Below are 14,302 nucleotides of genomic sequence, written 5' to 3' on the forward strand. Positions count from 1 at the left end.
AAGTTGCCAATATCAAAGGTTAAATTCATACTAGGCTAAAATTTTGTAAGATTTAGCCAATCCTATCTAATTATGATAACCAAAATATGTGCACTCTATTGTATTGTAGGTCGTAGCTTTAAAATGGAAACCATCTTTCGTCTTCAGGTAGGCAAGTATCTCAGTTTGCTCATCCATGGCAGGGACAAAATATTTATATAGGACATAAAGTCTTGCAAAGCAGGGGATGCGCTATTCGAAATATAAAAAACAAAAATTACAAACCTTCAAACATGGCTAAGAAGGAAATATGTGCAAAATAATCTTTGAAACAAAACTAATTACCCTAGCATCCATAGCATCCATAGAATCCAATATAATTACCCTAGCATCCATAGCATCCAATATAATTACCCTAGCATCCATAACATGGCTAAACTAATAACATCCATAGTATCCAAACTAATTACCCTATCATCCATAGCAAAAGCAACCATTGATGTAGAGGAGACAATGCGCTTGCCGACTGGGTTCCGCACAACGACTGGACGACGGACGGCAACTCCGGTGGACATAGATAGAGGGACGCGCTAGAGGTTACCGTGGGCGCGCGCCGACGCTACTGTAGACATCAGATCATGCGGACAAGGATGGCGGAAGGGGAAACTATGGCAGATAACGAAGGCGAAGATGATGGATCGAAGAAGGAGGGATGGGAGATGAGTGGCCGAGGGTGGGAAGCACAATTGTGGATAAGGCGACCGAAGTAGTGTGTTTATTTAATTTTTGGATGAACTGGCGGCCGCAGCTGGATGCCCGCCACCACAGTTCTATGGCGGGCAATGCCTAAGGCCCGCCACATTTGTTTCTGCATTTTTGGTTCAAAATAACACCTACCTTCCACACAAAATTCAAAATTTATACATCATTTTCACTTCAAACTTTTTCTATATCTAATACACACCTTTGGAGGTCACATGCTCAAATTTGGACACTTTTTGAGTTGGTTTACTATTTTCAAAGCATTAACTAATTTTCCGGCCATTAAAAAGGGCAAAAACCTCTTCAGTTCTAAATAACGTGCAAACTAGCTCAGAATGGGACGAAACTTGGCATGGTATCTTCATACGACTCCTGTAGGGTGTGGTAAAACTTTGAAAGTGCTACGACAAAAACTCGATGTAATTCGTTTACAAATTGATCACTCTCTGACCATGTGTCAGGGTTTCAAATGGAAATCGATGCCTTCCACACACAAATAAATTTTTTCTCTATCATTTTCACTTCAAACCTTTTCTATGTTGAATACACACCTTTGGAGGCCCCATGCTCAAATTTGGTCACTTTTGAGTTGGTTTGCTATTTTGATGCACTAACTGGTTTCCCAGCCACTAAAAGGGGCAAAAAGCTCTTCAGTTCCAAATAATGTGCAAACTAGATCATAATGGGATGAAACTTGGCTTGGTGTCTTCATATGACCCCTGTAGGGTGTGGTAAAAATTTGAGTGTTACGGCAAAAGCTTAATGCACCGCGTGTACAAACTGAACACCCTCCGTCAAAGTGTTATTAGTATTTCGAACGGAGACCACCGCCTTCCATGCACAACCCAAATTTTCTACATTATTTCTACTTAAAACATTTTCTATGTATTACACTCCTTTGGAGGTACCATGCTCAAATTTGATCACTTTTTGAGTTGGTTTATTATTTCTTAAGCATTAACTGATTTTCAGTCATTAAAAAGAGCAAAAGCTCTTTGGGTCCAAATAACTTGCAAACTAGTCCAGAATGAGATGAAAATTGGCATGGTGTCCTCATATGACCCCTATAGGGTGGTAAAAATTTGAGAGCATTACGACAAAAACTCGACCAGTGTACAAACTGAACACTCTTCGACGAAATGTTAGGGTTTACACAACTTAATTTTTTTACATTGTTTCCAGTCCAGACTTTTCTATGTTTATTACACACCTTTGGAGGTCCCATGGTAAAATTTGGCTATTTTTCACTTGGTTTGCTATTTTTGAAGTATTAACTGATTTTCTGGCCATTAAAAAGGGCAAACAACTCTTGGTTCCAAATAACGTGCAAATTAGCTCAGAATGTGATGCAACTTGGCATGGTGTCTTCGTGTGACCCCTGTAGGGTGTGGTCAAAATTGGAGACCGTTAGGGCAAAAACTTGATGCAACTCGTGTGAAAAATGGGCACTCTCTCACAAAGCCTCAGGGTCTCAAGCGGAGGCCGCCACCGTTCACACGCCTCATCTTTTTCTACATCATTTCCCCTTTAAACTTTTTTCTATGTTTAATACACACCTTTGGAGGCCCCATGCTCAAATTTGAACATTCTTTTAGTTGGTTTGCTATTTTTGAAGCATTAACTGATTTTCTGGCATTAAAAAGGGCAAAAGGCTCTTGGGTTCCAAATAACATGCAAACTAGCTAAGAATGGGATGAAACTTGGCATGGTGTATTCATATGACCCTTGTGGGGTGTGGTAAAAGTTTGATAGCGTTATAGAAAAAAACTTGATGCACCTTATGTACAAACTGAACACTCTCCGGAGAAGTGTCAGGGTTTCGAACAGAGATCGCCGCCTCCACACACAAGTTTTTTCTACATCATTTTCACTTCAAATCTTTTCTATATTTAATACACAACTTTGGAGGTCCCATGCTCAAATGTCGACACTTTTTGAGTTGGTTTGTTATTTTTGAATCATTAACTGATTTTCCGGCCATTAAATAGTGTAAAAATCTATTGGTTCCAAATAACGTGCAAACTAACCCAGTATGAGGTGAAAATTGGCACAATTTCTTCATGTGACCCTTGTAGGGTGTGGTAACAATTTGAGAGCATTACGACAAAAAATTAATGCACCTCGTGTACAAACGGAACAGTGTTCAGCGAATGAAAGCACTCGCCTTCCACATAAAACTCTATTTTTTAAAGCTTTTCCCCTTTAAACTTTTTCTTTGTTGAATATGCACCACTGAAAGCGCCGTGCTCAAGTTTGGACTAGTGTGCGTTAGTAAACATGATATATTAAGCACTTCCCTTCATATCAAGGCCTGTGGCGGGCGGAAACTGTTGCCTGCCACTGCTAATTTGGGGAAATTTTGGAAACGTTGGGCACAGGTTAGCAAAATGTTGTAATGGCGGGCTATAAAACTTCCCCACCACAGGTACGTCAAGAACTAGTGGCAGGCGCCATAAAATACTCGCCACTATTGTTTCTATTCCACAGCTAATCCTGTGAAAACTTAGGTGTAGCGGGTCAAAAATAGTACCCGCCACTGCCGAGCCTTTAGCACGGGCGTGCGTTTTTTTCCACCCACCACTAGAATTTTTCAAAAAGAGTTGTGGCGGATTTCAATCGTTGTCCGCCACTAACCTAAGCTCAACTATAAGCCTTTAACCAGTAGTACTTTATTCTTTACTGTTGCCGGATTTATTAGCCTACAAAAGTACCATGATTCTAGCTTGTCTTAAACTTATTTTTGAATGTTCATCATATGAAAACTATTAGAATTAAATAGTTATCAAACATGAGTAATGAGGAAAGAGAGTATACTGGTGTCACACATCATACTAGTATGATACTGTATCATATTAAATGAGATGCTAAAATGAGTAATGTAGAATAATAAATAAGGTTATCTAGGATACTAATTGATGTTATTATACACTACGGAGTTATATATATTATCGTATGCATGATACTGGTTAGAGTTGAAACCTAGTTTTCTTGTAACTAGCCTCTTGCAGATTCTGCCGGAGCTTTTGTTGAATAAAACTCCCCATATTTCCCCTAAAAAAAATTTGCCGCTATCTTGATTTTAGTTTTTTTTCTTCTTCTTTAGAACAACAAGTGTGAAAGCGCGTGGAGCGGGACAAAAAGCATCGTCGTCTTGCTTGAACCACCCAACTGTGCCCACAAGCATAGAGATGCTCTCCAATGCCTTGGTTAGAATTGTTAATCTTGGCGCAGATCTATAGGAGTACTATACTAATTAGATAAATTTGGAAAATGATTCTTGTAACTCCCAATACAGTGTATGGGCTGTTCTGAGTAAACTAAGGGCAAAGCACCCGCGAATCTCGAGGAAAGCCATAAAGATGAGTATATTTTACAGGATTCCAGTAGTATAGATAGCACCATTGAGTTAGCTAGCTCTCTTCACCAACCTTTTCTTACTTGTTGCACGCACACAAACACAGCTAGCTAGCTACTAAGCAGAGAGAGGAAGGAGACTAAGCTCGAGATGGCAGCAGAAATTGTGAGCGCGACGATGGGTGTGGTTAACCCCCTCATCGGCAAGCTCACTGAGCTACTTGGTGAGGAGTACAGAAAGCTCACCGGGGTGAGAAGGCAGGCCATGTTTCTCAAGGATGAGCTCAGCAGCATGAAAGCTCTCCTTGACAAGCTAGAGCTTGTAGATAAGCTTGATCCTCAGGCTAAGGACTGGCGGGATCATGTCAGGGAGATGTCCTATGACATGGAGAATTGCATCGACGACTTCATGCATGATCTTGAAGGCGCTGATGGCAAGAAAGGCTTTGTCAGGAAGATGGCTCAGCGTCTTAGGAGGCTGGGGAGGCGTCATCAGATTGCCAACCAGATCGAGGAGCTCAAGATTCGTGCAATCGAGGAAAATGCCCGACGCCAGAGGTACAAGATTGATGATTCCATACATTCAAGTTCAACTGTTGTTGCTGTAGATCCCCGGGTGTCGGCAATCTACGAGGCGGCGGCAAACCTCGTAGGCATTGATGGCCCAAGAGAAGAGCTTGTCAGCTGGTTGACTAATAGCGAGAGAAAGCTTAAAGTGGTGTTGAAAGAACATGCGGTGCCCCCATGTTTGGTTTTGGTAATTGATGGCAATCTCTATGGACTAATGGTTTCCTTGAGTTATATTTGAAGGTTTTGTCCATAGGCTTTTCTTGGAGTGCATGTGTTGATTTCAAGGAGAGTTTGTGTCGACCAAGGTGTTATTCAAGGAATTATCCAAAGATTGGTCATGTGAGAGTTGAGCTTATTGCAAGCATGTCTTGAAGAAGAAGATTGTGTGATCATTCATGTCTACCTTCAAGACATCATTCAAATGAAGAGAATTGGAAAGGTTTAAGGTTGATTAAGACTAAGTCAAGAGTGAATCAAGTTGATCAACTCACAAAGCGCAGAATATTTACCGAGAGGGATCAAGTGATCCCATGGTATGGTAAGAATTGTCAATTACGCTTTGTGTACTAACCCATGGTCTTCGTGAGAGTTCTTTGTGGGGTTAGGTTGCGGTGTGCAAGTTCAAGTGGAGTATCACGAAGAGATCAAATGCTTGAAGCTTGCCGTCCTTTGTGGTGATAATGGACTTGTGAAGATGTGCGGAAGAGTGGCTCACCCATAGTGGAGTATGGGGGAGCAATCAACTAGTCTTCATCGAGTCAACACAATCAAGAAAGGTGGTCCAACTTGAGGGAGTCAAGATTGTCATCATCTAGCTCAAGTGGACCATGTGCAAGGCAAAGGTTTGCCCTTGATAGGTTTTATATTTTACCGGTCTCATGATGGTAGTTGGGAGACCGGGTTATAGGATCGATTGCCGTACTATCAAGGGGGGCTCTCGATGAGTAGCTTGATCGTATCGTTCATAGAGAGCTCAAACCATTGCATCCTTGCATCATCTTTCTTGGTTCTTGTTTGGTATTCTTTGTGAGTCTTAGAGCTTATGGTCATCTTGATGACAAGCTTGAGTTCATCGAAAACGGAGTTCGCATGCATCTTCTATAATGTTTTCGATGTTGGAGGTTTTGCAGATTCTTCTCGGTTGGAGGTTTCGCTGTTTTGATGCTACTCGTCGTCTTGTTTCCAACAAGCTTGAGTTTGCTCAATTCGGAGCTCATATGCAGAAGTTATGGCAGTTCTTGTTTTCTTGGAAGTGGTTTTTGTCTGGTCCCAGCGGTAGTACCACGAGCCCCAGCGGTAGTACCGCTTGGAGCTCTCAGCCGTTGTACCGCTGCTTCCGGGCGGTGGTACCGCCATCTTGCTCAGCAAAGACTTGGGCGGTTGTTCCGGCCAGGCACCGCCCAAGTACCGGTCAGGCCTCTGTTTTGATGCAGTACTCGGGCGGTGGTGGCCCGGTTGGTCCGGTCGTACCGGTACCACCGGTGTCCGGAGCGGTTTTACCGCTCAGGACTTAGCCGCCCGAGCGCTCAAGGCCATGCGGTTGCACCGGCCCGGTACCGCTCGACTACCGCACTCAGGGGTGAATCCCTTATGTTCCTATGCGGTGGTTGAGCAGTGGCTGGGCGGTTGCTCCGGTTGTTCTTCTCAACCGGTGCTACCGCCTGGTCTCCCGGTTGTACCGCCTGGTAGGGTTCTGCACGTATACTGTGAGTCCCGGTTGTACCGGGACCAGGAGCAGTAGTACCGCTCGTGTGCGGGCTGAGCACATAACGGTTGGATTTCCCCCTCCTATAAAAGGGGGTCTTCTTCCCCAATGAACCCTATCTCTTGAGCTCGTTTTTGCCCCCATTGTTGACCTTCTTTGAGCTTGCTAACTCTCAATCCCTCCATGGATTCTTGCTAATTTTTGAGGGAAAAGAGAGAGGATATCTAGATCCACATTTCCACCAATCACTTTCTCCTCTATGTGAGGGGAATCCCTTGGATCTAGATCTTGGAGTTCTTGGTGTTCTCCGTCTTGTTCTTCCTCTCATTTTCCTCCCTAGCATTAGTTGCTTTGGTGGGATTTGCGAGAGAAGGACTTGGGCACTCCGTGTGCCCTTGCCATTGCATTTGGTGCATCGGTTTGAGTTCTCCACGTGATACGTGGAAGTTACAAGTTGAGAAGCTTATTACTCTTGGGTGCTTGGTACCCTTGAGCTTGTTCTTCTTGGGTGCTTGGGCGCCCTAGACGGTTGTTGGTGTTTGGAGCTCAATCATTGTGGTGCAAAGCTCCGAGCAAGCGTCGGGGTCTCCAATTAGGTTGTGGAGATCGCCCCGAGCAATTTGACGGGTACCGGTGACCGCCCCCAAGGGTTGCCAAAGTGTACGGGTTCGGTGACCGCCCCCAAGGGTTGCCATTTGTAGGGGTTCGGTGACCGCCCTCAAGGGTCCCTTAGTGGAATCACGGCATCTTGCATTGTGCGAGAGCGTGAGGAGATTACGGTGGCCCTAGTGGCTTCTTGGGGAGCATTGTGCCTCCACACCGCTCCAAACGGAGATTAGCATCCGCAAGGGTGTGAACTTCGGGATACATCGTCGTCTCCTCGTGCCTCGGTTATCTCTTACCCGAGCCCTTTACTTATGCACTTTACTTTGTGATAGCCTTATTGTTTCTTGTCATATATCTTGCTATCACATAGTTGCTTATCTTTCTTAGCATAAGTTGTTGGTGCACATAGGTGAGCCTAGTTGTTTTAGGTTTTGTGCTTGGCAAATTAACCGCTAGGTTTATTCCGCATTTGTTCAAGCCTAAACCGTAATTATTTTAAAACGCCTATTCACCCCCCCCCCCCTCTAGGCGACTTCCACGATCTTTCAGGTGTCCATTGTGGGCTTTGTTGGCTTGGGTAAAACTACACTTGCCAAACAAGTGTATGAAAAGATTGGAGGGCAATTTGACTGCAAGGCATTTATTTCAGTCTCACAAAAGCCTAACATGCCAAGTCTTCTCAATGGTCTAGGATTGGACCTTGGAATTGGAATAGGGGAGGACTCTCGTGCTCGCAAGGTGCCATACATCATACGCCGTCTCAGAGAATATCTCACACATAAGAGGTAATTATTTACTTCGATCTGACAGTTCGATGTACACTTTTGTATGATCTAGTTCTGTATAATGGCTTTGTGATTAACTAGGGTTATACGTTTGATATTAATATATTGCCTATTATTCTAAACAAATCAACATTCATCTTGCTTTTGGCATGGCTTAGTAGTTGTCTTAGCATGTTTGAACAATGGGGTCTTATCTTGACTCATAATATTGCATCAAGATAATACAACCAAATAAGCACACAAACAACCTCTACATAGTTAGGATGTACAAAACCACATGAATGCATGCGCGCACACACATGAAAAAACAACTGCGGGTAGAAAAGTTAAGCCAGACTGCAGAAGAAGATACAAATAAGTTAAACAACTGTCAATGCGGCCACCCATGTGGGTTTAAAACATCCCAGGTCACCTGCTTCAGTTGTGTACACACCATCTTAATTAAATGGCTGTCAGTGTCCCCGTCAACATAGAGTAGAAGAAGAATAGAACCAATGCGCATATCGGTAGATAACCTGCTGTCGAGAGGAGTTTTACCCTTCAAAACCAAATAATTGGTAAACTAAATCAGTCGCATACATAGCAGTCGCATACATAGCCAAGGAGACCACATCAAGGCTGACGCACCCAACCTTATGATCATGCTAAGCTTGTGGGGTATACAATCAAGCCAGTTACCAAACATGTTGGCGATATGAGGTCAATAGAAATTAGACAATACTTGGATAAACAAATGGAGTTTGAAGAGTATATACACAATCAACTCTGATGTTGTACATGTAGAAAAAAAAAACTCTGAAGTTGTACAATATACAAAAACTTCCGTCATATATTTTATGGTACAATGGAGTAAAGTTGCACTGTATCATTCTAAAGTTTGTGTCGGTAGTTTGTAAGTACATGTGTTTGCATATAAATAACTGTCAAAAATCAGGCGAAGTTATACACTCTTAGGGCCTGTTCGGCAACTCCCCCGCGTAGAAATCTTCAAATCCAGCTTCTGGATCTCACTTCCAGCTTCCCAACGAAAATCGTGGATTGGAAACACCGTTCGGCTAAAGAACTCCCAGATCCTCCTGGGCTTGTAGCTGGCTGGCCCATTAAGCTCGTTTCTGGCCTGGTAGGGAGGGAAGGCAGTCGTTGCGGTATTTTCTTAGCTTGACGAAACGTTTTCTTCCACTTTGTGGTGGTAGCTCGCCGTAAATAACTCGAACTCCTACTTTTCGATTTATGGGATCCACAAAACACCAGCTCCCAGTTTTTGTACTACGACCCGTCTCAGATCCATGAGCTAGCTTCCTGGAGCCAGGTTGTTCAGGACAGCCCCGCTCGCGGATTCAAAGAAGCTGGAAGCTGGGCAGTTGCCGAACAGGCCCCTTAGTATTGTAAAATTGATGGCATCAACTCCCTTGCCCAAGATATCGAACTAATTAATTAAGTACCCTTCTATTTTAAACTGCTTCATTTAGGCTTGTCTTGGTTTTAGAATTTGATGTGCAATTAATTGGATGTATTATTAGTGTTTTTTGGGTTTCAAAACGGGGCAATTTAAAGTGTCATATCTTCTCTAATAAAGGTAGCAACAGAGTTTTGCAAGGATAAGATGCATTTTCTAAATATTCCAAAATTCAAGAATTCAATGCTCACGAAAAATATTATATTGAAATCAATACCACATCATGCTTACGGGTAATTTGTCTGGACTCTTATTCCTCGGTATTAATTAGTTCTTCTTTTTTCATAAAAATAATCAAATATATACTATATGGTCTCTTTGATTCAACACATTTTTAGAGAAAATCTTGAAGATTCAAATCCTTACAATTTTTTCTAAGTGTGTCATTGGTTTTTAGGATTAAATCACGTAGGAATTCTTCTCAGGAATCCTTCCTACTACATTCGTACGAAAAGTTTCATCCACTCAAACTTCTTCCAAAGAATGCCTTGTTTTTCATGTGGTGCACTCAACCTAAACTTTGATCAAATTCAAGCTTTGTAGAATTGGGGTGGACAAGACACTGCCATAACACATTTTCCATGTTCTTGTGTATTTTAGAATCATGTGAATCAAATAGGCCCTAAAGGAGATGGTACTCGATTTTAAATATATAATAGCGTCCAAGTACTTATGTATGTTATGATAATATAATTGCTAACTAAATTACTTCATGAAGATGCTTTCCTTTTTGTATGACTTTCTGCCCCATTTCTCTTTTTCTTGTAAACTGTTAAATTAATTCACAACCACATATTAATGTACTTGCTAGCCCGAATAATGTAGGAAATGAAGATTCTTGCTTTTTGTAGGAAATTCTGCCATATTTTTATTTTCTAGGAAAATCTAAAATACATGTCCTCGTTGATTCATCTCTTTAGACCCATCTCTGCAATATCTTTTACTAGTGTAGAGTTTTTTTTTCTATAATAGACTAATAGATGTGGATATTTAGCCTCTCAAAATTCTTATATATCCTCCTTAGTACCCTCATTAATTAGTGATAAAACGTATGTGCACTTATGCATATACACTTCACATGATGAGCCCAAAATAAGGAATTAAAATGGAGTATATTGATATTATTTTCTTGCCGGCTTATAACTTTTCTTATATTGTATTGAGTTGTAACATGTCACACGTCTTATTAAGGTTGGATGTAATATAAACATGCCAAACTAGCGTATATCTACAACCTATAATAATTTGCCCAATATGTACCTTATGATCATTGGTTGATGTTAGCTCATATCTGCAACTTTTATAGTATTAGAGTTTAATGTATGTAACATGATTGAATATTTCAACAGGTACCTTATTGTAGTTGATGACTTGTGGGATCCACCTACATGGGATATTCTTCGATGTGTCTTTGCAGAAGGTGGTAATGGGAATACAGTAATTGTAACCACAAGAGTGGATGTTGTCGCTTGTAGGGCATCTCATGAGCACGATGGACACATTTATAGAATGAAGCCTCTCAACAATGAAGACTCAAAAAGGTTATTCTTTGGTAGAGTGTTCAGATCGGAAGATAGTTGTGCACCCCAATATGAAGAAGTTTCAACCCAAATTTTGAAGAAGTGTGGTGGATTGCCACTTGCAATTATAACTATATCTAGCTTATTGGCTAGCCGTCAAGCAAAATCAAGGAGTGATTGGGAGAGCATAATGAAGTCTCTGGGCACCAATTTTGCTACAGATCCTACCCTTGAAGGGATGAAGAATATATTAAACCTTAGCTACATGCATCTACCTCCTCGTCTCCGGGCATGTTTCCTTTATCTTGGTTTGCATCCAGAGGACCGTGAGATTCGGAGGGATGATTTGGCCCGACAGTGGGTGGCCGAAGGCTTTGTCAGTAGTGTTCCCGAGCTAGATTTGGAAGACGTTGCTAAGAGTTATTTCAATGAGCTTATCAATAGAAGTCTGATTCAGCCTGCCGAAACCATATATGGAGAGGTGACCTCTTGCAGAGTACATGACATGATCCTGGATTTAATCTTGAGCAAGTGTGCAGAAGAAAATTTTATGCATACAGCACACAGTTATGGAGAAATGGAAAAAATGCATAGTTGCAAGTACAAAGTCCGCCGATTATCTCTGAACTTGAGCGCAGGTGGCGCAACACCAGGGTCGACTCTTGCTACTGGCCTGTCACAAGTCCGATCATTTGCACAGTTTGGAGAGTCCATATATGCACCTCCTCTTGAGTCCTTTAAGCATGTCCGGGTGCTGGTATTTGAAGTGCCAGGTGAGAGAAGCAAGCTAGGTGCAATCTGCCACTTGTTTCAGCTGAGGTATTTGAAGGTTTCAGCAGACAGCGTAGAGCTTCCAGCAGACATTCGAGGGCTTGTGCACCTGAAGACACTGGAGATGAACTGCTGGTCTGAACCAAAAATCAGTTCAGATATAGTCCACCTGCCCAATTTGTTCAATCTGCGCCTTCCATACGGCACAGGGCTGCCTGAAGGGATCCGGAACATGACATCAATCCGCACCCTACGTTGCTCAAGCATGGAGAAGAGCTTGGTGGAGGATATTACAGGTCTGGGCGAGCTGACCAATCTGAGGAATCTATGCCTATCCGGGGGCTCTTTGACGGTGGAGGGGGTTGATGCTCTGGTCTCCTCAATTGGGAAGCTCCGAGACCTTAGGCAACTCTATCTCGGTTGCCGTCTTAAAGGCTATAACGACCAGCTGGGCTCGTTACCTGATCCTCCTTCCCGTCTCGAGGCGCTCAATCTGGGAAACTGGCTGTTCTATGTAGTTCCCAAATGGATCGGTGGTCTCCGTGATCTCATGTGGCTCTCTCTGAACGTTGATGACTTGTCGAGTCATGAGCTGCGTATTCTTGGAGAGCTGCCCTCTCTTGTTCGTGCCTATCTGTCCGTTTCACGTATCCCCAAAGACAAGATCGTGGTCGGCTCAGGGTCATTCCCGGTTCTGGAGCACATTTCCCTTGATTCTGATGAAGATGTCGCAGCTTACCTGAGATTCGAGGCAGGGGCTATGCGCAGTCTACGAGTACTCGCTATCCGATACACAGTGGAGGGCTGGAGCGGCTGTACACCGGACGGCATGGAGCACCTTCTATGCCTGGAGCAAGTCAACGTACGTGTCTACGGCACGCCCACCACGGAACAAGTGGCACCCGATGTCTCCTCCGCGTACAGTAAGGCACTGGAGGTGCACCCGAGACGTCCTACCTTTGCGCTCGAGAGGTAGTTTTTTTTTACATTTTTTTGTGTGTTATATTTAAGCACTTTAAAATCTTATTTGTGGGTACTAGCGATTTTGTAGTTGAGCTTCTTTGGCAACAACCTGATGCACTCTCTTTTTTTTTGCTTGTAATCTTTTCTTTTTCTGAAATCAAGGCAATTTTTTTGCCTCATTCATTAATTAAGAAAGAGGGTTTACAAACTTATTGCTCAACAAACGAGCACAACGACTTCAAACATACAAAGGAAAAAAATCACTCCCTCCCGGCATCATATTACTCAAGTGTTTTGCTCATGCGAGGACCCATATTTTAGCCTCCTACTTGATAAGCTTCAGGATGTTTAGTACGTTGGCGTTGATTTCTGATGCACTCTCGATCAGATTGTATGAAGTACTCGGTGAACCTGTTTGATAAACAGGAGGCTCCTGGTTCGCGGGTTGTCCGCCCAAACAATTATTACTTTCGACCGTGTGGTCAGAAGCATGCCGCCAGATTTTGCAAAAGGAAAAAAGAAAACGTCTGACATAACGGTTTGATAAACAGGAGGCTCCTAGACCTAGTTTGCAGTCATCCACACAACTTCAGACCGTGTCGTCATAAGCGTGCTTCAGAACAGTTTATTGTTCGATTTGTGCTGCAATCGCTAACACTGCTATGTTATATGTTTTTTTAGGAAGAAGTATATTTTCCATCCCTTAACTCTTTCGAAAGTATAGGAATTGTCCTTCAACTTCAAAACCAGTAAAACTTAGTCCCTCAATTTCTTAAACCAGATAATCTTAGTCCCTCAACTTTTTAAACCAGATAACTTCAGTCCCTCATACCGTTTAGGGTGGTTTACGTCTAATGTGGACACGATTTTGACTAAAAACTTGACACGTTGTTCGGGTTTGTTCAGCGCCATGCTTAGTGGGGAGCATGATCAGCCCTGCCATTGCTGGGTCGGTGTTCATCGTCTTGTCCTGTAGGAAGAGGGAGGCGTCCCTGTGCAGCGGCCACAGGACGCTGGGGCACCTTGTCCCCGACGACCAGGCGTCGGAGTTGCATGTGACATGGTGCTGGTGATGCTCAGCCTTGTGGAGCTGCCAGCAAGCAAGCACGGCCGTGCACGTCCTGCACCTGTACGACACTGCGCGAAAGCACGCCCGCGCAGACATCGGCGGCGTCAAGTGCTACGCGATAGTCTGTGCGTGCTCTCGCCGATGCTCGTTGCCTTCTCGCCGCTGGTCAGTGCGAACCATGGGACCTTCTGCTCCTTTTCCAAGCGCGCCCGCAGATGCCGCCTTCGACCAGGACTCGTGGATGCGGCGCGTCGGCGACAATGACCGTGACCAAGCCGCGTTCGCTGCCGTCTGTAGACTGTGGCGTCGCATGTCGAGCACCACCAGCACGGCTCAACCGCAACTCCCCGTGCGTGTGTTACTCGCATGTTCTCGCCGGAGAGGGGTCAACATCATGTACGTACGTGCGTGTCTTGCCGGCGATCATCTACTTAGATTTCACGTGAGCATCCAAAGCCAGCTTTCCTGGTACGTAAAGCTCGACCGCCATAGCGCCTGCTCCCCTGCCCGTGCTGGCCGCATGACCTGGATGGCGAGCATGAGGAAGGCCAGCACCCCGTGAGCCAGGCCACCATGGCCGAGCATGTACACGACATACAGTGCAGTCGCTGTTCGTGGTGTGGCAGTCTAGTCCGGACGACGTGTCATGTTTTTAGTCAAAACCGTGTCCACATCGGATGAAAACCACTTAAAATGGTACAAGGGATCAAACTTATCCGGTTTAACAAGTTAAGGGACTAAGGTTTGCCGGTTTTAAAGTCG

General features: G+C 43.7%; 1 protein-coding gene across 1 annotated transcript; it reads left to right on the forward strand.

Moving 5' to 3' along the window:
• The first annotated feature begins 4,184 nt into the window (after nucleotides 1-4,184).
• On the forward strand, nucleotides 4,185-12,599 carry LOC125517292 (disease resistance protein RGA5-like). The gene is made up of 3 exons (XM_048682481.1): nucleotides 4,185-4,813; nucleotides 7,526-7,761; nucleotides 10,567-12,599. The coding sequence occupies exons 1-3, from the start codon at nucleotides 4,247-4,249 to the stop codon at nucleotides 12,482-12,484; spliced, it is 2,721 nt and encodes a 906-aa protein (XP_048538438.1). The 5' UTR covers nucleotides 4,185-4,246; the 3' UTR covers nucleotides 12,485-12,599.
• Nucleotides 12,600-14,302: the final 1,703 nt, after the last annotated feature.

Source organism: Triticum urartu, chromosome 6, assembly GCF_003073215.2.
Source record: "Triticum urartu cultivar G1812 chromosome 6, Tu2.1, whole genome shotgun sequence".
In the NCBI taxonomy this organism is placed as follows: Eukaryota; Viridiplantae; Streptophyta; class Magnoliopsida; order Poales; family Poaceae; genus Triticum; species Triticum urartu.

Bases quoted from the DNA above. Each gene is read 5' to 3' on its own strand.
- LOC125517292 (XM_048682481.1), top strand. From the start codon at position 4,247: ATGGCAGCAGAAATTGTGAGCGCGACGATGGGTGTGGTTAACCCCCTC. The intron at 4,814-7,525 runs GTGTTGAAAGAA...ACGATCTTTCAG, and splicing joins GCGAGAGAAAGCTTAAAGTG to GTGTCCATTGTGGGCTTTGT. The intron at 7,762-10,566 runs GTAATTATTTAC...ATATTTCAACAG, and splicing joins GAATATCTCACACATAAGAG to GTACCTTATTGTAGTTGATG.